General features: G+C 37.0%; 2 protein-coding genes across 2 annotated transcripts in view; both read right to left on the minus strand.

Annotated features, from left to right (window-relative positions):
• Positions 1–13,433, minus strand: part of fgd4a (FYVE, RhoGEF and PH domain containing 4a) — a 53,175-nt gene extending 39,742 nt beyond the window's left edge. Inside the window, exon 1 of the mRNA XM_073853711.1 lies at positions 12,880–13,433. Coding sequence (XP_073709812.1) covers positions 12,880–12,994 — 115 coding nt within the window. The 5' untranslated portion in view covers positions 12,995–13,433. The remainder of the gene's footprint in view (positions 1–12,879) is intronic.
• Positions 13,434–16,345: 2,912 nt separating this feature from the next.
• Positions 16,346–26,727, minus strand: part of bicd1a (bicaudal D homolog 1a) — a 36,655-nt gene continuing 26,273 nt past the window's right edge. Inside the window, 4 exon segments of the mRNA XM_073853710.1 lie at positions 16,346–18,720; positions 19,186–19,271; positions 24,058–24,268; positions 26,539–26,690. Coding sequence (XP_073709811.1) covers positions 18,597–18,720; positions 19,186–19,271; positions 24,058–24,268; positions 26,539–26,690 — 573 coding nt within the window. The 3' untranslated portion in view covers positions 16,346–18,596.

The raw sequence follows: 26,727 nt of genomic DNA on the forward strand, positions 1-26,727 counted from the left end.
GCAAAGAGAATAGGGGGGCATTGTCACCACCTACTACATTCTCACGATTTCAATTGTTGAAACAAAGCCAATAAATACAAAAATAACTTTCAACAACATAGTTGCATAGTTTGTGTCATATTACCATAGTATCCTACCTTATGATATTGCTACTGTACTTTTTTATCTTTGAGATCTTCACATTTTATGCATTTGGCATATGCTTTAAATCCAAAGCGCCTTAAAGTGCATTCAATCTATACATTTTATTATTAAGTGTGAAACCTGACCGTTTTGCGCAGCTTATGCATTGCTTTACCACTCTTGCATGCATACAGTTTACATTCTGAATTTTGCTGTTTGTCTTCCACCAAAATATTAGCTTATGAATAGGGTTGAAACAGAGAATCGGTTCTTATTTAGAACCAGTTCCGTTTTTTAAAAGTAACCGAAACCACACGAAATTCTTACGTTTCGGTTCTAAAAGCGGTTCCGATACGATGCACAGGCAAAACACTGGGAGCGGTCACTTTAAATATATGACTTAACTCATGAATTAAGTTGAGCCACTGTTTACAGTCATGCAACAAAATTAATGCAGCTTAGGCTACCACAGAAAACACTCACGCTGCTGAGGTAAGCTTTGTATACTTCGTGTCAAACATGTATAAAAGAAAGTCAAAAGTATGGATTCGAAGGGGCCAATCACACACGTTCCCAAGCGTTTAAAGTGCATTTGGTGTGATTAGCCCCTAACGGTGCATTCACACGGGGCGTTGGCGCTTAACGGAAGGCTTGTCTGAAGCGTGGCAAACAGCCAATCACAGTGGCCGCTACACATGCTCCGGTGTTCCATAAACTTTTTTTTAAATAAAGTAATGCGAGTTACTTTTCAGTTTCATTAATTTGACAAAAAATAATGTACTGAATTAAACAATGTATACCACAGGCATGTTGAATGCTTTATTCTGATTGGTTGAAAAATGTTCCATGGGTGTTGATTATTTTTCTGTAAACCTCACACCTAACCTGTCAAATGTCTTAAAAATAGGCACCGGAGCGATGTTTGTGGTAACCGTGGTATAAGAGGAATAATTGAAACTGATCCTTTGAATTATAAGTAAATAATGCACACCCGCGGTGTTGGCATTCACCACGGTGTTGGTATGCGTTGCGGCTGAGTGGGAATAGTTATAGTCAGAAATGGAGATGGCAGGCCAGAGCTTGAAATTTTTGTGAAGGAAGTATGCAGTTTCTGAATGCACAACTTCTCCGTCATAAAAAACACCTGAAAGGCCTGAAAGAGATCAAGCCTCAGTCAAGTCAGAAAAAGTAATGCAAAAGTAACTTAAAAGTAACGAAAACATTAACTTCCATCAGAAGTAACTAAGTAACACAATCAGTTACTTTTTTGGGGAGTAACTTAATATTGTAATGCATTACTTTAAAGGTGCAGTGTATAATTTTTAGAAGACTCTCTTGACAGAAATGCAATATAATATACAAAACTACATTATTATGGGTGTATAAAGACCTTTTTATAATAAATCGTTATGTTTTTATTACCTTAGAATAAGATGTTTTTATCTAAATACACGAGGGTCCCCTTACGTGGAAGTCGCCATTTTGTGCCACCACGTTTCTACAGAAGCCCTTAACAGACAAACATTTTTGTCTCCGACGATGACATGTTTTTCCGGTGGCGGCTACTGTAGCTTCTCTATGCGTTTCAAAAGCGAGAGGTGAGCAGTGGGCTGAGCCGTTGGTTGCAATTCGTAACCTCACCGCCGCAAAAATTTACACACTCCACCTTTAAAAAGTAACTTTCTCCAACACTGGTGACGAGCACCCACTGGCGGAAAAAAAATCGGTGCCTATGAACAGGCACGTTTGTTAAGAAATATATATCTGATTTTTATAATTCAAAATGTATGCATTATATATAACCATATATGCATCTGTGCGAGCATGCACATGCAAAAATTTAATCCTGCAAAGGCTGCTGTACAAGTAATATGACAAACACTTATATGCTCCAGCATATAAATCTCAAATCACATGTGTGAGAACTACTGCTGCTTACATGTCCACTTCACAAAGTAGGGTCTTACGAGGACTACTTCAAAAGGAATAAATGATATAGTACTGAAAATATTAATTCACTTTACATTGAAAGTGGCTAAATAAACACAAATGGAATTGTTTAAGTATTGTGCATTATTTAACATATTTCTTTCCCGGAACCAGGAATTATTAGGCAGAACTGGAATTGGAAAAATTCTTGCAATACCCAACCCTGCTTATGAATTATATTTTTTACATCTGCAGAAAATAGCTCAATTGGTAGACTACTGCGTTAGCAGCACAAAGGTCATGACTCATGGGTTCGAACCCCACACATACTGATAAAATATGCATATTTGCAATTGCACTATAAGTCACTTTGTATAACCACATCAAATTCATATATGTAAATATAGAGTAGACATTTAAAGTGCACCCATTTAATTGCTAAAAAACGTTATTTTGTGTATATTGTTGCCTACAATCCGTGTGCTTATTGTAGTCCAAGAAAAGAGATTTATGAGACAGACGATAACTTGCGTCATCATTTACTTTGGGATATGTACATTTTGCATATCGTTAACATGTACTAATACACACTTACACACCAAAGGAAATGTAAAATTGTGAATCGGATAATTGGTGCTCTTTAAAACTCAATACTGTCTTGCTGAGCCCACCAGTAAGGACAGTCTGGACACTAGATAGGGCTTAAGCCTTTTTCAAGTGTTGTCTGCCCTATAGTATAACATAAAGTTTAAAATAATTTTACTGCTAACTAAAATAAAAATATAATTCTGCATTAGAAATGTGTTGAGCCTGTGTGAGTTAATAAAGTTGACTTCCTGTTTTCACATTTGCTGGTACTGTATATATATATATATATATATATATATATATACATAAAAGCAGACCGTGTCATGAAACAGATCTGTAAATGATTAAGTACAGGAAGCGTTTAACAGAATAACGCACCATTAAGCTTGTGAAAAATGCTGGCATGCAGATGGTCTTTACTTCTCAATCCTCTTGCTTTTCAGACTTCATGTTTGGTTGTTGATTTCTGATGATGACGATGATGTGACAATTGCCAAGTTGTTTAGAGATGCAAGAATGTTGAGGCGAATCGCCCGAGGTCACAGCATTATACCGAATTCCAAACATGCTTGCAAACACACGCAAAAAACCATGCATGCACAAAGTTTAACACCTCTATTTTTTATCATGATCATTTAACCAGTCTGAAAAACATCACATTTTTATCTTTCATCTTTTCCCTTTTTCACTACCCCAAATGAGCAGAAGCATCACTGTCCTCTACACTTTATTAAAATCTCATCGACACATCCGCACACGACTCATTTCTCATTTCCTTCACTCTTAGCTCCCTGTGACACACTCCTTGTGTTATCTTCACCTCCCATCAATACATCTTAAGCCTTCTCCTCCCCCTTCATGTCTTGTAAATGGAGCCTCGGGCCATGACTTAAGACTGCCTGTATTTCCCTTAGGGACTCTTCCTGAACGATTCTCCTCTCATTTAAATGACACTAAATGTGCAAATGCAGGACATTCACCAGTAGGTCCAAAGGAAACATGCTCGCCTCTAAAACACTTCTGACCATCAATTGGGCACAAAATACTAATTTAACCTCACATTAATAATGAAGACCCAACCTTTAGGGTTTCATATTTCTGATCAGATAAACCTGGGTATGCGTTTCAAAAAAGTCACTGTAGTACTGGCATCCTTTAAAAATGCTGATTTTCACTTCTTTAAATCAAGTACTCTTGCAATGAATGTTATGTATTTGAGTATTTTAATACTCCAATTTAAACAAAATGTATTATGTCACCGTTATTCTCAGAACAACCAAAAAACTGTCCAATCCGGCATGAAAACAAAACCAAAAACACTTCTGCAGATTTCCTTTCAATGATTTGTGTGTAGGCGTGAGCCCTGAAAGCGGACAAAATTGTTCCTCATTGCTGTCCAACTTATATCAAATGTCAAACTGAGTAGAAAGTACCTTAAAGTGTATATTTACAAGAAACAATGATGACAAATTGTATTTGTGCTATTCAACCATCCAAACAGGTCGGTATTCAAACACACAATATGCTGAACATTCTTGATATTTATTTTGTGTTGTCTGTTTTTAACACATTCTTTCATAATGAGTATGTGAGAGACACTGCAATGACTCAGTAAAGACACGGCCCGTCATCCGTACCCAGATGCATAACACTGCTGCCCCCTGATGGACAATCAAACATGTGACCTTCTGAGATATTACACACACAATAATAACAAATATGCAATGTTATCCAAATATAAAGATAAATACATGCATACATATCAGAATGCATACAGTTCTATATTAATTCAAACATACATGCATAACATGCATGTACAACATGCATAATAACAAACAAGGAACCGTACGTACTTACACTCATAAAGGTGCTACAAAAGGTTTTTGTAGGCAGGCGGAAAATGTCTTTGCAGAGATGACATTAAAGAAACATTTTTACTTCCCTTTAAAATCATTCAGGATTAAATAAGATTCAGCTCTTAAATAAAACATTTCTATTTTTACCTTTTTATAGTCTTTTTATAAGATCTTCAAAGAGCCTTTTGTGAAACAATAAGATTCTTCAGATGTTAAAGGCTCTTAATGGAACCATACAGCCAAAATAAACAGGAAAGGTAATGCAGAAAATTCAAAGGACACAAATAGGACGAGGAAAAGAAAGAGTGGTTCTCTGAATGAGGGGGCTGGACGGAAGTAAAACAGGAAGGACTGCAAAAGGAAGTGATGTCATTATTCAGGTGCATGGGAACATTTAATAACAAGTTTTAAAAGTAGTGTGCACTGCAGCTCCTCCCTCAAGCAGTACATTTGCATCTGTGGTTTACCACAACAGTTACACTTATCATATGCGAAGGCGCGCTGATGACCTTCAGAATAACTGTAGTTGTGTCAAAAATACACAGATACATTTTAATAAGGGCCATTTCTTTATGTCACAAAAACTTTATTGAGCACTTTATTTATATGAAGTTCCATGCCTTGATGCAATATAAATCATATTTGAGAGAGTAGAGAGTGAGCGATGGGATAAAGGAGGGATACTGCAAAATACTTTGAGGGATGGCCATATCTAAGGAGCCCTTTGCCATGATTGGTTGGATTACATGACAATGCTTTTTCTGAACATAGTTAAATAAACTTCAAATAAAAAGCACCCAGACCTCTTTTACGTTGCATTAATTCATTTAGCTTAAGCCTTTATCCAAAGTGACAGATGAGAGAGCATTTAAAGGTGCCAAAGAATGCATTAAAAAATATGTTAAATTGTTCTCTGATATCTACATAGAAGGTATGTGGCTTTAATAAGTGCAAAAATGATCTGGAGACAGTTTTACATGTCCATTTACAACCCTAGGATTTGTGCTTAGAATGAAATGGTCTATTACTACCTTATTTGTAAGGATCATGAATAATAATGTTGAGCTTTGCTCTAATGTATCTAAACACAGTTGGTCACCTAGTCAGAAAATCGCCTGAATAAACGTGCAGCTCTTGTTGGATGAAGTAAAAGTGAACTTGCGCTGTATGAAGAAACAGCACCTGACGCGTGTGCATGTTGGCCGACGGTGGTGCGGGAGCATGTGACGTCACAGACCAACTATTCAATAATGAAATTCGTTGACAATGAATGTCATAATCGATTTTTATCGATTTTAACGATTAGTTGTTGCAGCTCTACATATAGCATTAAATAGCATATAGCGCTAACTGCTAAATCAGCAGTCACAACTTTGTTTTAGCATTGTAACAACATTGTGCTTAATTTAACGTGTAATTTAATGTTGGGGCGAACATCACGACTGTAAAGTCACTAGGGATGTTTACATTGACCGTTTAACCGTTAACCGTTAACCGAAGGTAAGAATTTATGACCGATTGACATTATCAGTTAAAATAAAAAAATATTTGTTAATACATGGTGCGTGTCGTCATGAGCCGACAGACATTTCGCCACTTTTCTATCTTTAATTTGTGAATGTCCTGTAAATGACACAAATGATTGCTGCCCTGACGGTCTGATAAAGTGATCATTTGTATGAGAAATCATTTGTATGCGTGTTTGGAAGCTGAATGGAGACGCGCGCGTGTCCGCGCAATATGACGCGGTCCGTCTCGCGCACATCCGGACAGACGGAGAAAAGACGACGCAAAAGCAAAACTTTCTGAAAAGCGTCCTGCTTTAGAAATGACCACTGTGGTAGATGAAACGGAGACAATCTGCCCTTTGGATATTAATTCTCTGGACTGATCGCGTGCTTTTTAATAAGGTAATGTTGCGTGAATATCTGATAATGTATGAATCCTGGTTCTGTTGTTGATTTGTCGCTGCTGTTTGCACGTTCAAATTAAATGTTTTGTTTTTACTACTTCACAGACAACCGTCAACTGTATTTTTACTCAATGACAATTTCATATTAAAATCTTATAAGTTCACGGTTAATTTTCAGTTTAGAAGCTACGGTTGTCGGTCGGGAAAATTAACTGATATGAGCATCCCTAAATGTCACAGTCGGTGTTATTTTGAGATTGGCCTGTTTTCAAGCAGTTTTTTGCATGCACAAGGTTTACAAAAGGAGGAGGAAACAATCGCGTTTGAGGCTCACAATGTGTCATTATCATGTACAGAACTCTTATTATTCATCTATGCCATACATTTATACATTCTACGGCACCTTTAACATTTTATCAGAAGATCTCAGAAGGGATAGAAAGGTTGTTTGGCTTGGGTTAGTAACTGTTTTTGAAAACAATGTATATTTCTTACATCATGTACCTCCATTCTGCCACTGGCATAAAGATACCCTGTGGAAAATTTACCATGGTTTCACTACAGTTAAAACCAAAAAACATGGTTACTAGTGAATCCATGGTAACCACAAAATAACCATGGTTACTGTAGTGAATCCGTGGTAACCACAAAATAACCATGGTTAGTGTAGTGAAACCATGGTTTTGCTGATAGTAATCAATACACCAAAAAACCATGATTACTACACTTTTACCACAATTAAACCATGGTTAATTTTTGTAAGGGTACCGGCAACATTTTTTTGCTTATTAAATGGGTGCAAAATAAAGCTTTACTGGTAGTGACAAAATTATAACATAAACAAGGTAGTAGTGTGCACTCTCTTACAGACACTGGCAAAATAAACACCTGAAAGCGGTGACCACCTGACTGATGTTGACATTTACATAAACACTCACTTCTACCCTAAACTGCTTGTCCCTATGTCCCCACAAGATGTTTTGTTTATAATATGGCTGAATAAAATAAACCAGACAGCTGATGTTTGGACCAACAGCCAGCCATACATCAATGGAGGTTTAGATTAGTAAAAAGCTTTGAGTTCATTTGTGAGGGGCAAATTTAAAGGCAGTGCAAGACGGAGAATGAGATGTCTGGATTACTTCTAAAACAGCTGTAGACACTATTTAAATAGAAAGGGGTGTACAAAGTAAACAAAGTTAAATACAAAGTATTGCACCTAAAGTATGTTGTTCATCGACCACATGGGACACGCTCATTACACAAGCGCAAACAAAAACATACCCATACAAGCTCACTGGTACATGCTGCTAAAGTCAGCAAAAAAATAAATATTCAAACATTAAAACTGACCCTTATACACTCTATAAAGGGATGGGATGAACCATTGTTGGGTCAAATATAAACATTTTCTGGGTTAATTTAACGCAACGGCTGGGTTAGACTCTTTCTGACCCAACATTGGGTTTAAAACAAGAACAATACGGAAGAATTACCTTTGGACGGCCAAAACCAATACTTCCGACGATGCATCATTTTTCTCAATCCACTCCCCATGATATATTGTTTTTTAGATGGAGCAGCTTTCACACACATCACCTGGTTTATTTTCAGCTTGCAATATCAAAGCTCGATGAACCCCTGCTGCTTTCCACTATTCCAGAGTCACAGTAAAACTCCCTTTGATGGCATGCTGGAGCTCATTAAAGTAAAACTGTTCAGGCACCTACCGGAGGCAGTGCAATGAAGAAGAGCTTTCCTGAGGCCAGAGCCCAGATAATCCATCACTGCCTATCAGCAGGACTCACACACTAAGTTAAAAGCCGAGAGAGAAGGAGTTAAGGACAGCGATGAAACCGTGGGGAAGGATCCGGAGGTTCCACGAAAGGAGTGAAGAGAAAGCCGGTCGAGAAAGTAAAGCCAGGCTTCCTGTAGCTGAATAGTGGACCGAAATATCCACTGTCCCATGTTTCCTCTCATTCTCTTCAACTTGCATCTCAAAACTAGTCCAGTTCACCAAATCATGCTTGGAAAATTCTAAATAATAGACTTGAAGCCATGAAGACAGTATTGCATGGTGCTGGATTTACAGGAATCCCCTATCCTCTATCCTTGGAGTGGGAGTGGACTTTGGACAAAACTCAGGAAACTCCAGCCCTATGCAATACTTACTAAACTGATGAATCAGAGCCAGGTTGATCAAGAGGAAGGGGCATGAGCATAAGTGCCCTGGGTGGAGAGGGTTTAAGTTATGTAAGAGCTTTAACTCACAATGCCTACTGTGCCAATTCTAAAAGATAATATCAATATGAAAATAAAGTGTAAAGAATAAAAATCCGGTGTTCACATTTCTTCCTTAATTATTTATAAACAAAAAAATGTGTTCCTTGAATAATATGACTAACACAAGAGTCAGACACGGCAAACACCCCTCTGTCTAATGTGCATTGTCTTCACAATAGCCAACAAAGGAAATCACCTCTCATAACTTCAAAACATGAGCTGGATCTGTTCCACTCAGACAGGAAGTGCGTCATTTCGGATTGAACTTGGATTGTCCCGGGCACATAAACAAGCCTCGCAAAAACAGCAAAAGAAATTATAACTCATTAACATAATTATCCATATTTTAAATACGATCAATAAGAAATTACCAAAAAAGAAGTCAAACTTTATAAAAAAGTTTGTATCAAAATATTCTTCCAAAACCATAATTGGTGCTATAATGCCACCTGCTGGTTAAATGCTTTTTTATTTTATAGATATATGTAGATGCTTAAACATATAGTGAAGAAAATAACAGAACAGTAAGCCAGAAAAAAAGAAAAGAAAAAGCCAGGGGTTCAAGGAAAGCCAATCGATACAAAATTAAATAAAAACACCAAAAAGTGTGCATATCCTTTATCTTATATAGATAATTATTTACTGTAAATAAAAACAACATCTTGAAAGTGATAAAAAAGAAGGGTAACTTTAATCATCTTGCATTTGTGTATAAAATACTTCGTTAGCAAAATAATTAAGTTACATAGATAGTATTTTTATATTGCTTCAAAAGTAACAAAATCAAACAAAACATCTTTAAAGCAAAGCTCAAAATCATTATACATGTAGTCAGCATTGAACTGCCAAATGTCTAACCACAGTTGTTAGTTCCCAAAATAGAGTTTCTGGTTGTGAATTACAGAAGGTGCAATTTATATCTATATTTTAGGGCTGCCTAATGATTAGTCAAGACTATTAGTTTGCAGAATAAAAGTTTTTGTTTACATAATTATTATAAACAGTACATCAACAAATATTATGTATATATAAATACAAACACATGTATGTATAATTTTAACGAAAATATGTTGATATAATAAATATTTATATTTATAGACCATTTCATAGGGCGCACGTGCGGTGACGCGATAAGCGTCTGGTCCAAACTTCCGATTTCTGTTTGTTTAATGGTCTGACTAGTTGCTGAAACTGAACTCTTAAACAAATCCCTCGTCGAAAATAACAAATGTTTTGGGTTCCTATTCAATCTACGTGTTGTTTATTTTGCTTGTTATAATAAACTAGTTTACCGGAAGTTACGTGATGACCACGAAAGCCGCTTGTTTATGTTGTTACTGCTGAAACCGTCTATATATGATATAAATTATATGTAAATATTCAAATTTTTATACACATTCCAATATTTCTTAAATATATACATGCATGTGTGTGCATTTATATATACATTATTATTATACACATTACACACACATTTAATATGTAAACAAAAACTTTTATTCTGCAATAAAAGGCAACTCTACTATATATATAGTTTGATTTTTGACTCAATAAAGGTTTTAACAGGATAGTTCAAGAGTAAAAGAACAATACAAGATTAAAAGAATCTTAAAAGAAATCTCTTTGACCTTATTCGTCAATAAATACTTATTAGGAAGAGTCCAAGCTAAATATTTTTCACTAATCTGTTCCATTTTATGACAACGTGGAAACAAAGTTATTAAGATAAAGAGAGCGAACATTTCTATTATTTTTCATTGTAAGATTTAAAACATATTCTACCTACAAATGTGTCAGTCAAGTCTGGGATAGGTGTTTCAGAACTTGTCAAACTACTATTGCTGTTGACCCTATATAACATAATAACACCCCTAGGGATATTTTGTCATTTACCTAGTGGAAATCCTATGCCTGCACAATATTGGGGGGTGGAGGGCGGGGACTGACTGACATTGTGATATTTTGGTTTCCTGTGGTTTTGACTGTGGTATGATACTGTATATGACTTCGTGAATTAACTTGAATAGCTCTATTTGATAAGAATTAATTTCTCATATAGCTCCAGAAAGTTTAGGAAAATAGTTGGTGAATGGTGATATTACATACATCTTCAAGCGACCATCTGGTTAATAAAACCGTATTAATTGGTACCACCATGTCTTTTGCAGGTTGAAATGTTAATGTTACTGATTATTATTGTTATTGGCAAATGCATACGAAATAGCTTTCCTTTTGAAAAGAAAAAATGCATGTTCAGCGATGTGACATGGCAATATTGATGCTGAAACGATATGCAATGCAACCCTACTGCAAGCTACGTAAACATACTTATGCATATTAAGTCATGCAAGCACAAATCAGAATTTACTGCAAATAATGTAGATTAGTTCAACTGTGTATGCTGGTGAAATGACTTTGATTTTTCTGTAGCTAGACCCACAAGGACTTAAAAAGACTAAATATTTACTGAAGCATAATAGAGGGCGTTTCCATGAGCTATATTCAGCAACACTGGCCCATACTCATATCTCTCAAATCACAAACTACAGACCTGAATCTCTTGTATATGGCAAGTATAAATAATAAATTGGTGGCTCTGATTTTGTTGTGTTTGTGCCAATACCTTAATAAAGACACGGGCTATGAATTCCAAACTATGCATCATGTTTTTTTTAATAGAGTACACTAAAACTACAGTTTATTTATTAAAAAGTGTTATAATTTTAGAAGTAAAGCATTTCTACAACTACTGTACAGAGTACAGACTGTCTCTCTATGCACAAAGTAAGGAAGTAGGTCCCTAGGGGCCAAGAGCAGTGTTGCTTCTGTCATCTCTGTGCACAAACAACTTCATTGTATTAATCCTCTGAATACAAGAGAGAAGCTTAATAGCGTTTTCAGAGTAAGTTGTGGTACAAATACAAGAGTATGGTTAACTTGATCAAATACGAGCACACAAACTTCCCTTTTATGACATCCTGTCTGGCCCAACATACCGTAACAACACTGGCACAACCAATGACATAAGGATGGACCATCCACGGCAGATGAAGAACGCATTCATCAATTCTCATTGAAAACTTTAAAGCACTTATTGTCAGTAACTTAATTTGGTGATAACTACAGATATTAAAATTTTCTCTGGCAAAAAATTTCCACAGACATGCAACAACGTGACTACTCACTACACAATAAGCTCTTAATTCTCTTTGCGTTTCAGTGGGTAGTCAAGCTTACAACAGTACAGAAAGAGACTGTACAAAAACAGAGGGACCTCGGTGGCAAGACCCATTGCAGTCTCTTCAATAGTGTTGAGTACCAAAGATCCTCTGTACTAACCACAGTGAATAGACTGTCTGACAGTTGAATATTGTATTATAAATAAGTCAATTTACATCAATTGTTGAATGTTCAGCTTCCAGTTAAAGCCAGATACTACAACTTCCCCAAAGTAGACTACTCTGTTGTAATTTCAAGTCAAAATTTGCATACTGACATTTATTCACTGGAATTACTTTGACTACTTCAAAGTCTATTAGTCTGCTTAAAAAAATAACAATACTACTGGAATTTCCACATCTCTAAGCTATGAAATTGTGCAAGCTGGTTAGGCATGCATACCCATTCAGATGAAGTCTACTAAAAACTCTTGACCAGTTGAGACTTGTTCAGATTCATTTCCAAAAACAGGGCTCTTATCCGAGGTAAGAAGGGAAATGGAGCCTGCTGTGTTTATTCCAACACATTTGCCACACTTTGCAAAATTCCTTATGTGTAGTGCACACAAAATATTATTTGCAGGGTTTTGCTTGACACCTTACAGATATTAAGACTCTATCTATAATGAACGGTTTTATTTTAAATAGCAGCGCACCAGTGTTTTTCCCTGCTAAAAACAATTTATTCTAATCTAATGGTTTCAATTAGCCTACAAGTACCAGTATGTATTTCAGCTGTATAACATTAAAACCATAACAAAAATGTTATGTGGTGTTTTGGGCCTTATTCCAGTAAGATTTAATGGTGCTCTGTTGGTTCCCATCAGCCTGATAACATCTCACAAGAACCCAAAACATTACCAGTACTGAATTTTCATTAAAACCAGTGCATTTTCATTATAAGTCCGTTAGCATGTCTGTGATGGTTTTCTCACTAGAGTTTATTTCGCACCTTGACCTCAGCACTCACCTGAGCTTTCCGCGCATTCCTCCGCCTCGGACTCTGCGCACCTTTTCGGCTTTGACTTTCTCCTGATAGCATTTCTCCTCAGTTCACTCATGTTGTCTTTAGTTCGTTCCAACATTTAAAAGACTTGATACAGCAAGCTGAGTCGAATCCTCCGATTTTCAAATGCGTGGTGAGAGTTTACAGCCCAGAAGCGGTCTGTAGTGTCTGACTGAAGTAAAGCGAAACACTCCCGTTCTGTGTTTTCTTGGGATCATTTGCGTGAACTTCATATTGCTTCATGGTAGCGCGCTGCGCTATCGGTTATCGGAGCGCGCCGCGGCGGCGCGCACACCCGCCCTACACCTCTGAAAGCATGATTGGTCCGTATGATTCCTGTCTTCTCCCGTTAAACATTGACTCACCGACCTTTAAACATAATAATGTGGGTTTAAACGTGCCAATCCTTCATCATTTCCTCTTGGATGCAACTTCCTATCACAACAACAGGTTGGCTCGCCTAACTGTTGGGTAATTTTGTTTGATTATGGACATTGAAAAACCTTAACTTTTAATTAAAGAGTTGTAGTCTAACGGTACCAACAAACAGCAAAACAAACAACAGCTGTATGCAACATTAAAACGCGTAATTCATGTCCTTGATTGTGATTGGTTTACCTGTTGTAATTTACTTCAGAAACATACACGTGACCTCATCACATGTGGGCTGCGTTCAGCGCCGACAAAACGTTGCACAACGTTTATTAAACAGAAACGGTGATGCGTTGAACGCCCTGTTGTGATGACGTAAGCGTTGCAACTACGGTAGCTGAGAGGCCATGCTTTGTATTATTTTTAAAATGTTTCTGAAGCCTGATGAAATCGTTATAAGTGTGTGTTTAATACTGTAAAATATTGTTGAGGTTACAGTCACTGACCTTGCCGTCCAGAATGAAAGACAACATTCCAACTTGAACCCATTGAGCGAGCTGTCTCTTTACTATCGCGTGGTTTTATCCATCTTGCCGCTGATTGGGCTGACATTTCTGACACACCCACCAAACAAGAGAAAACGCTTCTAAAACCTGTTGCATTCCGTTGCACACCGTTTCAAGGAAACATGTCGTTCAACCCGGAAACCGTAGCAAAACGTTGCGCACCGGTGTGAGATTGAACGTGCCCCAGTATTACTGCGCGAATGCGTCTGTTGATTGGCAATTTTTTTGAAGAATCGCCTTGCTTGGGATATAAGAATATATTTTTTAACAGTATCATCATTATTATTTTTTGCTGTGTTTATTTTATAAAACCTTGACAGGTGGATAACCTTTTTTTGGTAGTCCTTGGTCAGTGAAATCTGTCATGTCCAGTCATGTGTCCGAAATCACCCACTTCCATACCAAATAGTATACAAGAGTTAGTTTGTAATCTAAATCCTCAGTATAGAGAATGACACAATCATGTAGTAGTGTAGTATGTTGTAGATTTCTAAGCATGCTTTGGATTGTCACAGACCATCAGTCTTAAGCTCTGGCTAGGCGAGACAAAGACATGCGCTGCATCCCAAACCGCTTACTTCCATACTATATAGTAGGCAAAGAGTACGAGAAGTATTGCTTTTCGCCTACTATATAGTATGTAAGTATGCGGTTTGGGACGCAGCGATGGCGTTTAATATAATCAAGACACGGGGCATGTTATGTTTTTGAATTTTATTTCACAAAACAGTATGTCACTTATGTCTGTACACACAAAATAGTTTTAAAGCGTGATCATGCCTTAACCAGTAAACACCATATGAGTGTGGGGTTTTGTCCTAAAGTTATTTAGATTACCCTAAACAAAGTCAAAGAATCCACCAAGGGCCCGTTCCGATAAGGAGGTTCAACCAACTCTTGAACTCGGGGTTGATTTACCCTGAGATGGGAAACTCAAGAGTTTTCGGTTTCAGAACAGCTCTTCTGAGTTAGTTCAAGCAACTCTGAATAAACTCTCTGAGACTCTGAGTTTAGCACGCACACAGCCACTATGAAAAGCCATCCTCAATGGAGCTCAGATATTAGATTCGCAATGGTAACAGCATGCAGAATAGAAGTTTATTTAAGGTATTAAATCAGATTTTAAAGAAAAGTGTTGTTGTGGGAAATTGCTGCTTGAGTTAATGCTTAAGTTACATTATTCATTACTGTTAAAATGTCAGAGGTAAATGAACTGAGGATTGTAAGTTATTTAACCTTATATTAATTTTTATGCAGATGCAATAACATGGACAAAAAGAAGATGACAGCAGCTAGAATGAATTAGGCATAAGACTTGGGCATAAAAGGCTACCAGATTTTACAAAGTTTGACATTAAAGAGGACATAACATGAAAATTTGACTTTTTTCATGTTTAAGTGCCATAATTGGGTCCCCAGTGCTTTTATCAACCGAGAAAGTGTGAAAAAGAACAACCCAGTAACTTAGTTTTGGTAAACCATTCTCTGAAATCATGGGAAAAAATAGGTAATTGACATTTGGTTCCCCTTGTGATGTCAGAAGGGGATAATACCACCCCTTAATCTGAATTATCTAACCACGGCACTGCCATTTAGTGCAGAGATCAGCTCATTTGCATTTAAAACGACACACGCAAAAATGGCTGAAAGTACGTCAACGGTACCCTATGTGCAGCACTACCCACTACACCAGCGGCTCTGATGCAGTTCTGATATATCTAAACTGACCCTCAAATCATCCTCAGAATCCTCTCCCAACGTAAATGTAACTCCCTCCCAATGAATGCAACATCATCATCTACAGGATCCTTTATAAAAGGACATGACTTCAAGGTCAATTAGGCCCTGTCCCAAATGGCACACTCCAGACTTGTGGACCTTCTCAAGATGATGACATCCTGTCGTGCAGACCTTAGGGACCCTTGAGGCAAGTCCAAGAGGGCGCACCGGAGTCGTTTTTTGGGACAGACTCGAGGGTCACGATGGAAATAGGAAGAGAAGTTGCCCATCAGTGTGAACTCCTCGCTTCCGTCGTCTAATTGCTCTTTCGCAAGGACTTCTGGGTTGGTAAAGTGCCTGAAGCCTGCTGCAGGTGCAAAGGGGGCGCTAATAAGCACACCTCGGAGCGTAAAAATGACAGATGGGACACCCTACGGACTCGTAGACTAAAGCCCGATTTATAGTCGTGTGCAAGTTGGCTATCCGTAGCCTGTACGTAGCTCTGCGTAGCCTGACGTGCACCTCGTAATAATTTTAACAGCGCGTCAGTTCTACGTGGACCGCAAGCGCTGTGATGGTCCACCAGAACCCCTCCTGTCAAGTAAAAAAACTGCGTCATAGGTATTTCCGTTTGCGATGGTGAAAACAAAGATGAGCCAAGTTGAGGAGTGATTTAACTCAAACTGCAACAAAAGTCGCTGTTTATTTACTTCCATCATTGCTGGTCTTCTCAAATCATACACAAGAAGTTGCTGTTTCTTCTTAGTTTGTGGGGTTAACTTGCCAAGCTTCTTCTTCTCTGACGGTCGCGCTGCTACTGTGGTTACACGCGTGGATACTGCCTACCAGCGGTTTGCGCGTGTGTTTGCACGTCGACGCGGAGGACGACGCAAAAGTATAAATGAAAACCGACGCGGAACCTACGCCGTCGCGGCTACGCCGTAGGACCTACGCACAACTATAACGATGTGAGCATGCGCAATTTAAGGCCACGAGACCGAAAGTTCACATGAAGTGCGCCATTTGGGACAGGGCCTTACAAGTCAATTCAATTTAAAGTATTACATTTTAAATTGAAATTTAAGTGTAATATATAAAAAAGCAAGTTAAAATGACTTGCACTATCAATTTGATTGTAACTTAAAGACAGCTAAAATTTGTTTACACTGTACATAATAAAAAAATGTGCTTAATGACTGAATGAATGTACCGAATAAACTAACGAGATATTTTAACACCACTGCTCATTTATAAATGGGGAGGGGACCGCATGAAACTCTTGAGTTTAAAGAATAAAACTTGCTCTTACACTGGAAACTAACTTCGAGTATAAGTTACCTCTCCTTCTGAGTATTCCAGAAAGCTGGTTATGTGACATACCTGGGTATGTTTGAAATCGAAAATGTCTTCATGTATTCCCTGTGTGCGCACATTACCTCTAGGTTAAAAGTAAGAGGTTAATTGAACTCTTATTAGGTGTTTTGGAACCAACAAGATCAGGTTAAGCAGGTTTTAGATTATTAATCAACTGAAAGTTCAGGGTTTTGCTGATGGTAAGTTAACCCCGCTTTCTAGAATACACCCCTGGCTTGACTTACCCCGCTGTCTCTGGTTTAACAAAAAACCCCAATTCTGAAATGTAAAACTCCCTTATTCCAGGGTTAACATAATCAGGGTTTTCACTAAACCTTCTTTATGAAACGGGCCCCAAATGTATTAGTTAAACCCGGCTGTTTAATAATAAAACTACTCGTCTGGTTGAAAGTGCTCCAAAATACATATATATAGTCTAAAACATGTAAACGGGTTAGACCAAAAAATAGAGAACTGGAAGCTGAAAAAGACAATGAATGACCCCAATTATGTTCTATCATACTTTGCGGATCAATAGACAGATCTTTGTTCCAGTTTAAAACACATTTGTTTTGCTTTGGAAAAGTTTTGTGTACTATTTAAACTTTGATGCACCAATTACCTTTAGGTGTGTGTAAATGAGTCTGATTTATTAAAAACAACCATACATTTTCTGACATCTCTCGTGTCTGTGACTGGGATGTTTCGTAACACAAAGATCAATGCAATTGTGCTTTACAGTAGACAAAGAGTAAACCTTAAAGGTCTCGTTCTTTCTGTGTTTTTGAAGCTTTGATTGTGTTTACAATGCACAATAAAACATGTGTTTATGTTTCACGTGTAAAAAAACATGTTATTTTTCACACAATTTACTTATCTGTATAGCGCTGTTTTCACTGTCCTCAAAACGGGCTGATGTCTTCCTTGTTCTATGAAGTCTCTCCTTCAGAAATATGTAACGAGTTCTGATTGTGTAGTTTGTTTAGTGTGTTGTGATTCAATAGCAGCTTAGCTTGCCGTTAGCTTAGCTGGCGACTGACGTATTCCTGTGGGCGGAGTTTAGTCAAAAACTGTTCTACTGACGTCATTAAAGCAGGAAGTAGAGGGCTGTAGTCCAAAACGGCCGTTCGCTGTAGGCTTTGAAAGGCGAATTCTGTTAAAGAAAATATATCACCTGGCAGTGAACTTTGAACTTTATCATTTTACAGGTATTATTTATGCTCTAACAGCAACATTACTCACTAACTAGGGTTTAAAAAAAATCAGGAAGAACGTGACCTTTAACGTTGTGAAAAATAAAAATGGAGGAAGAGATTTACAGATTATAGTCAATACAGTAAAAATGGCTTTTTTTGGAGCAGAACTGTAAGTAAATCCATATCATACGCAGCCTACGTAAACAAATTAATAAGTATAAATAGAAAAATAAATAAGATAAATAGATAAAGTGTAAAATAAGTGTAAATAAATAATTTTCCTATTTCCACTAAGCATTGAATATACTTCAACCTATCCATGAGTCTCAGTGTTTGAGGGAAAAGTTAGGACAGGATCACACAACAAGAGGACCTCCTGATTGGTTGGGTTTCTGATGTGCCCGCCTTCCTATGTGTGATCTGTCTCTGTGTGCACTGATAGCGGCATGAAGTTTCCAAGGGCTTCCTTTTTCATTTACAGGTGCTGAGGACCAACAAGATGAGAGTGATGTGCCAGACACTTGAAAGGGTCACATGGAAGTCTGGATCTGGTCTCAGATGTTTGGTCATCTTGAAGAGCTAACAAAACATTAGGACTACTGAGGTCCCAAAAAACATAAACAGAAGAGAAAGCGAAAATGACCGTAAGTTGGTGTGAAATGAAATCTCCATATTTACTTGATAAACTGAGATTAGAACAATTATAATATACAGTAAACAACACAATATGCCCTGAAAGCCACAGTCAAAGGGTGAACATTGTAACAAAAACACTTTGACAGACACAAAGGGGGCACATGCAACATAGCTTTGAGACAACCAACACAGAAAAAAGGATTGTTGTTTTATTTTTTGACAACTCGGCATGAGAGGTTGATGACAGGGTGCAGGGCATCTAAATTTTACATCTGTGTATGGTTGCGAAAACCTATGCTGACTGTACACAGAACTATTTATATAAGTGGGTGTGTGAGAATTAAGTGCAATGTTGAGGGTGGTGCTGCAATAAGTGTGACATCTTGAAAGAAAGAAAAAATTTGAGAGTTCCTCTGAAGGCAGGTTACCTTTTGCCCGTCGACGGCCCCCCATGTCTCAATTGTGGGGAGGTGGACGGTACTGAGACAGCAGACTGGTGACAATCTAAGAGAAACTGATAAATTAGAAAGATATACAGAGGTGTGACAGTCAGGGTTAGCGACACGAACACACATAAACGGACACATAAAGCAGATGAAATGTGAATAGTGTACTACAGGCTTAACGCGGTGGAAATGATTTCTGGGTGTTAGTTTCATGCAGAAAGAAAAAAGAAAATAAGCTTGTAGATCTTTCAAAAGTCTGTGTAAAGTTTGGTATTAATTGTTTTCTCAGTTTGTCACACCAAAGACTTATGTGATTTTAATATACCTGGGCATAGATTAATCTCATACAAAATAATTTTTTTTGCATAATATATGAATTTGTGCTGTGTGTAATTATTATGTATACACACGCACGCACGCACACACGTATGTATTTAAGAAACATTTACATATTTGTATATATTCTATATAAATTATATATAAATAAAAAATTATATACATAAATAAAACATTTCTTAAATGTATATGTGTGTTTGTGTGTGTGCGTGCGTGCGTGTGTGTGTTTAAATATAAATAATATTTACACACAGCACAAACTCATATATTATGCAGAAAATTACTTTTATTTTGTATGAGTTTAATCTAAATTAATCTATGCCCAGCACTAGTTTTTAACCACTCAGTCAAATTTAAATGATTAAAAAAGCGCCATGTTATCAAAATCTTGGATAAACAGGATTCTCTGCTCACAAACACTGGGGGCGTGTCCACTGTTGATGCTGAAACCACGCCCACTTGTGGGAAAGCTGCTGTCAGCCTGCATAGATGCTCGCGATTGTGTTAGGGGTTGTGTTTTAGCCCCGCCCAAATAATACTGAACACATGTGGAAGACCTGTTTAAAGGTGTTACTCCACAATTACGTACTACTATGTTAGCATTACATTTCTAACACTGAAATGACTTCACACAGACTTTAGTGGAGAATTCATATACAGTGGCCCTAAAAAGTTTTTGGACACTAAAAGTGTAAAAAAAGTGAACACATCAAAAAAAAAATTCTTCAGCAGGTGCTCGACCAAAAGATAAGGCAAAGCTTAAATATTAAAGGACCGGCACACTATTTTAACCCAGCTATTTTAAGCTCTCCCATAATTGCAGTAATTAATTTATATTACAAAGTTTTAGCAAATTGTCTTCGTCATTTTTTTTCTGCAAGCTACAAATAGCAGTGTGTACCAGTCCTATTATATGTATACGGAGCCCCTAAGGGGACATGGGGCAAAAATTAAATAAAGTTTAGTTTTGCGTGAGTACGCAAAACTAAATGTACATTTTTTTTGAAAGTTTCACGTGAGCACATGAAACTAAACTTTAGATTCATACGGAGCCCCTAAGGGGACATGGAGCAAAAATTAAATAAAGTTTAGTTTCGCGTGCGCACGCGATGTTTCACGTGCGCACGCAAAACTAAACTTAAAAAAAAAAAATCTGCACATGAAGGTTTCGCGTGAGCGAATGAAAGTTTCGCGTGAGCACATGAAACTAAACTTTAGATTCATACGGAGCCTCTAAGGGGACATGGAGCAAAAATTTAATAAAGTTTCACGTGAGCACGCAAAACTAAACTTAAAAAAAAAAAATTCTGCCCATGAAGGTTTCGCGTGAGCAAATGAAAGTTTCACGTGAGCACATGAAACTAAACGTTAATTTTTTTTGCTCCTATGTCACCTTAGGGGCTATATTTACACAAAAAAGTGCCAAAAAATATCAAACCAACTGCATTATTTTTTTAATATTATAAAGTTTGACCACATTTCAAAAATGTCATTCAAAGTAATTTCGAAAATGTCTTAGTGAAATGAGTTCTAAGAAAATGTCATCTTTTGCAAACAGATATCACTTGATTTGGCATTTTGTGATCTAATGCAATTATATTCATACATTTTAATTAGTTTAATTTGTCTTAAAATACTTTTGATGTATAAGATCACTGTTTAAGATAAATCAAATTATGTGCCAGAAATGATCACCATAATCCAGCTGGAAATATTTTCATGAACAAGGGGTGGCAAGTTCAAAATGGTATAGTGCCAGTGGCGCTGTGCCACCATATATTGGCTGGCAAGGGCTCAAACAAACAGTATGCAATTTGGTGCTGCTTTTTGGACCAACATTGGATAAACATCATAATAACTGTTAGTGTCAATTTGCATGTGATCAAAAGATGTGTACATGCAGTGAGCAAACATATAGCAAGCAATTATACTTAAAGCCACAAAATAAAAAACACATTTTGCATTTACTGATTAACACTTTTTAAAATGTAGGAAATTAGGTTAAGGGAGGGTGTGATGTTTATTGTCATATATGAAATGCCATGAGCGAAACAGTATTGGACAGGTTCAGTGATGAGAAATTTTGGAAGGATATAAGATGTTAAACACTGACACCTAGTGCAAAAGAAATGAATTCACTTAAAAAAGGACTCCATAAAAGCAGTTTGACATTACTTTAAAAAATCTACTTATTCAATTATGTTGTTTAATGTATTTTCTAAACGTGGTACAAGGTGAAACGATATTGCTTTTCATCATTGGGGACGGTGGTCCGGAAAGAGGATGAGACTGGTTTCCATCCTGATTTTACTGTACAGTACCCTGATTACTCTGCAATACGCACATGCATATTTAGAAAAGGCACAGAGCACTGCAATATAAGAAAGCTGAAGTCACAAAACCACTTTAAAGGCTTGTTACCATAGATCAACTAACAACTATCAGATCTACTTGAACTGCACACTGGTCAGTCTCGTATAAGCCTACACAGATGCTAATCCTGTCAAATGCTTTTTGGCCCACAGCTCTTTGCCAGAATGAATGACATATTTGATGTGACCACTGTGACTCTGTACTCATTGGTATGCAGTAGTGGGGCATCAGGCGGCATGTGGAATAGCACGTCCCTGCATTAGCATATTGCAGATCCAGCTCTGCCATATGCTGTATCCATGAATAGAAAAGCTCACAGTGGCTGCACATTGAATCTTGATCACATCTGAGCATCCCAAACGCAAAACTATTAAGGTTTGTTGGGCCAAATGTAATGAGGCAACCCAGCAAGCAATAGCCGTCATTTCATCATCCAGGTTAACTTTAGACCCGATATAGTCTGGCTATGATTAATTCACTTCTAGCCAAAATAAACTTGAATTATCATTTACCTAAAATGTTTTGCAAAACTTGTGAGATGTAAGATATTCCATCATGTCAGCAAAGCCTATACGGCAAAAAAATAATAATCTGGCAAAAAATATGTTTTAAATATATGCTAAATACATGTTGTGAAGCTTAATTAAATATATGCATTTGAAAAATATATTTCAAAATATACAAAAAATGGCCAAACATATATTGGTGAAACATACATTTTTGTTAACACATTTTAAAATATGTTTCAGCAAATATCTTTTTTTGGCCATTGAAATAGTTTATAAAGTATATTTTTACAGTTGAAAAATATTTAAGTTTAACCTTTTTAAACCTGTTATGTTTGCAACAAGTTTTTCTTCCAATGCGACGTAAATATACATGCTTTAAAATATATGAATTTTTAAAATATATTTCAAAATATACAAAAAATGGCCAAACATATATTGGTGAAACATACATTTTTGTTAACATATTTCAAGATATGTTTCAGTAAATATCTTTTTTTGGCCATTGAAATATTGTATTTGAAAAAAAAAGGGCATTGGGAGTCTACAGTGATTACAAGGTGTTTTTGATTGATTTTTTAAATTTAATTTATTTTTGGGCATCCCAAATTTTGTCTTATTTTACTCTAGACGTCTTAGCTGTGTTTTGATGGCTCTTAGATGTCTTTCAAATGCAAAATTGCTTGCTGGGAAGTTAGTTAACTGTTATATACGTTCGTACGGTGGCCACTGGATGAAGCTGTAGTTATGTCAGATGTGATGAAAAAATTGCTTGGCATGCAGTCTGCAGCACCCATTTCATCAAGCCATGAAAATGAAAGTGCGCATGCAGTAATGATATATGATATGGGTTTTAAATATAGATATGCACCATTGAATACCTGTTTCGCATTACAAAATAATTCTTCCAGTATGGTCCAGATACTCTTCCTTATCAGGTTTTCTTATTCAGGCCACAAAAAAACATCATAGGCAATTCAAATTCTTTATTTAATCTTATTTTTATTATTTTATTTACAGAAACAAGTTATTATTTGAATTGTTACAGGGACCTTTGAAATAATACATAGGCCTGCCATTTTGTAAAACTATGGGACCCAAATAAATCCAGAGTAAACAAAAACAGTTGATATTTGAAGTAGGGTTAATACAAAATTGAAAGCATTCTCTAAATACATCCCTGAGTTTAATCATATCAACACATTAGATGGAAACCAGTCTGTCCTCGACTTTGCACCTACTGAGGATTTCTGGGAACCGTTGGAGTGACTACCGAGTTTCTTGAGGCACCTGAAGCTGTAAACGGAGTCACACTGGAGCGCACACGAGATCTCACCGAGCATGGCGACGGCTGCCGTGCGTTCAAGACAGGGGAACGATAAGGTGACGTAGGAGCCGATCTAGGGACGCGAACATCAGATGAATGCTGCGAGCTGTGGCCAGAGTCGTGATAAAATTCGACGTTCAGTGTCTGTGGGTCTAAGACTAAAGTCTGAGTGCCCAGATTCCACTTGGACTGGCCGAGGAAAAACGGCTGGGCTGAGGAACTCCAAGAGGAAAGTGATGGAGCAGGAACATCTAGTAAAGGTGAGCTAGCGGTGGGGCTGGGTGGAGCAGTGAATGCGGTTCGTTGACTTACTTTTTGAGGGCTGCTCCTGAATCGTACCGATTTCCCTCCGCGGCCAGAGCGAGACTGCTCGTTGTCGAATTCCAGGTCCTCCAGCCGCTGGGTCAGCGCCAGTTTCTGTTGAATGGCCATACGGAGCAGCGAGTTCAGAGTTTTCTTTTCATCTTCTGCGGCCGCCAGCTGCCTCTGCATCTCGTCTAGTTGAGTAACGTACTCATCACATCTAGAGAAACAGAAGAGAGACATTGTAAGAAGAGAAACTGAAGAGAGAAATGTGAAAAATGTTATGGTGTGTGCACATCAAAAGCAAATTTTATTATTTGCATGAGCAGAATGCATATAAAGTCAGGGTAAAGATGCCAGATGACGTGAATGACACGAATATCAAATCGAATACTGTTTAAGTACGTACTAATTTGAATCTGTAAATACTTAACTGATGATTTTACCCAATTTATGTAAAAACTGAAACCAAAACGTTCTTTACTAATTTTAAACTCTGTGTATGTTTTAATAATCGTTCTGAATCTAACCTCTAACAAAATTCCTTCACAAAAATGCTATTGTTTCAGCTTTTTGTTAAATAATTTGTATTTTTAAAGACAAATACCCATATTTAAGAGTTTATAAGCAGAGAAAAAAATATAGATTGGATGAAACTTTTTTCCTGTTTTGTTTGTTTGTTTATTGTTTATTTAAAAGCAGAGGGTCTGTTCTTTCATTCTTTCATGTATTTTATATTTTGGTAACACTTTACAATAAGGTTCATTAGTTAACATTAGTTAACTACATTAATTAACATGAACTAATAATGAACGGCACTTATACAGCATTTATTCATCTTTGTAAATGTTAATTTCAACAATTACTAATACTTTTATTAAAATTTTGTTAACATTAGTTAATGCACTGTGAACTAACATGAACAAGCAAATAAAGCTTTATTTCTATTAACTAACATTAACAAAGATTAATAAATACTGTAACAAATGTATTGCTCATGGTTTGTTCATGTTAGTTAATACATTAACTAATGTTAACTAATGAACCTTATTGTAAAGTGTTACCGATATTTTTATATATATTTTAGAAGAAAGTTTTCCTGGAAAGCATTTTATCACATCAAAAACGAGTGATGGAAATGCCAAATTTTGAATAAAAATAACTTAATTCGCAAAAAAGGTTTTTACACTCGCTTGATGTGATTTTTAACTTGTTCAGAAAAAAGTAAATGTGAATAATGGGAGATGGAAACGCATCTGTTTTTGCTGACTTTGTCTTTACCATATACGTCGTCTTTATGCCCTTGCTGCTAATGCCAGCATCAAAAATGCTGCATTATTTCTTCTGTGCACAGCACTTAGTTTGGCAATGGCCTCATGGGAAAGAAAAGTGACATGGGTGGAGTTTGGAGGGGGCAGGGGGGGCAGTGCCCCCAGACCATAGCCAATTATGATTTTGTTTGTGCTATTAATAAAATAAAAATATGAGAAGTCAATATCTAATCTTGAAATTTTAATGGGTAGACGGAGTAACTTAAGGCTAAAAAGTTTTTTAAAAATAGTAATTTATTTAAAGGCGGGGTGCATGATTTTTAAAAAACACTTCGGAAAAGGGAGTCGGTCGGAGTACCAAAATACACTTGTAGCCAATCAGCAGTAAGGGGCGTGTCTTCTAACCGACATAATTGCCTGGGTTGCGTATGTGTGAGGTGTGTCAAAAGATCGTCCAGATTCTATTGGGGTAGACGCTTGTTTGTTTAGGTGATTTCAAATATAAACAATGGCTTTCAGAGATCATGCATCCCCCCGCCTTTAAAAATCATTAAGCTGCACTCTCTTGCTACCCTCAAAGTATTGCAGTACCCTTGTCTGCCGGTAGGTGCCCACCAAGCATGCGGCAATTCGCTTATAAAAAGTGTCCACTGAATGCACACTTCAAAATCTAGCCAGAAGTAGTAGCTCATCCGGGTACTTTTCGCTTACTCTTTTATGAGTACCGTGGATACCGGACATACTTCTTTTGTTACTTACTTTCCTTGCCTACTATATAGTAGGAAAGTATGCGGTATCAGATGCATACCCCGTCTTCTGCGCAAGTTAAAAAATTAGAATTTAAGCGTAAAATTTGCATGACGCGTTGACACGCAAACCAATTAGTGAAGAACTTATTGACATGTCTGGTTGCATTAAAAATGGAGGGCAACATTTTAATTTACATGAAGGACGCAAAAAACTGTAATCCTGTAAAAAAAGTAATACTGTAATAAAAAAGCAAGTAAAGCGATGTGCATATTTGTGTCATTTTTGGTTTTCACACACTATTTGAACAGCATTAGAAAGTCCTAGAAACATTAAGCATCAGTCATTTAGAATCAAGTCCAACTACAATGTAACTGTTCAAGTTTAAAGTACAGAAATAAAGATTCAAATTCATTTAAACTTTGCATTTGGGCCCCATCTTCAATAAAGTGTAAATGACTAGTAAGTGCACCTTGTGGCAAACATCGCCCTCAGTGAGGAAAATGTAGCTGCGTCTTCTTTAAGAGCCTTCAGTTCATTTCTAAGCTTCATCATTGTCTCCACCACCATAGTCTTCTCATTCTCATATTTACTCTTCAGGTTAGCCAAGGCCACCTCTGCCGTCTGAGAACAAACATGAAACAATACGCTTTGGATTTTA

Source organism: Misgurnus anguillicaudatus, chromosome 15 (assembly GCF_027580225.2).
Source record: "Misgurnus anguillicaudatus chromosome 15, ASM2758022v2, whole genome shotgun sequence".
In the NCBI taxonomy this organism is placed as follows: Eukaryota; Metazoa; Chordata; class Actinopteri; order Cypriniformes; family Cobitidae; genus Misgurnus; species Misgurnus anguillicaudatus.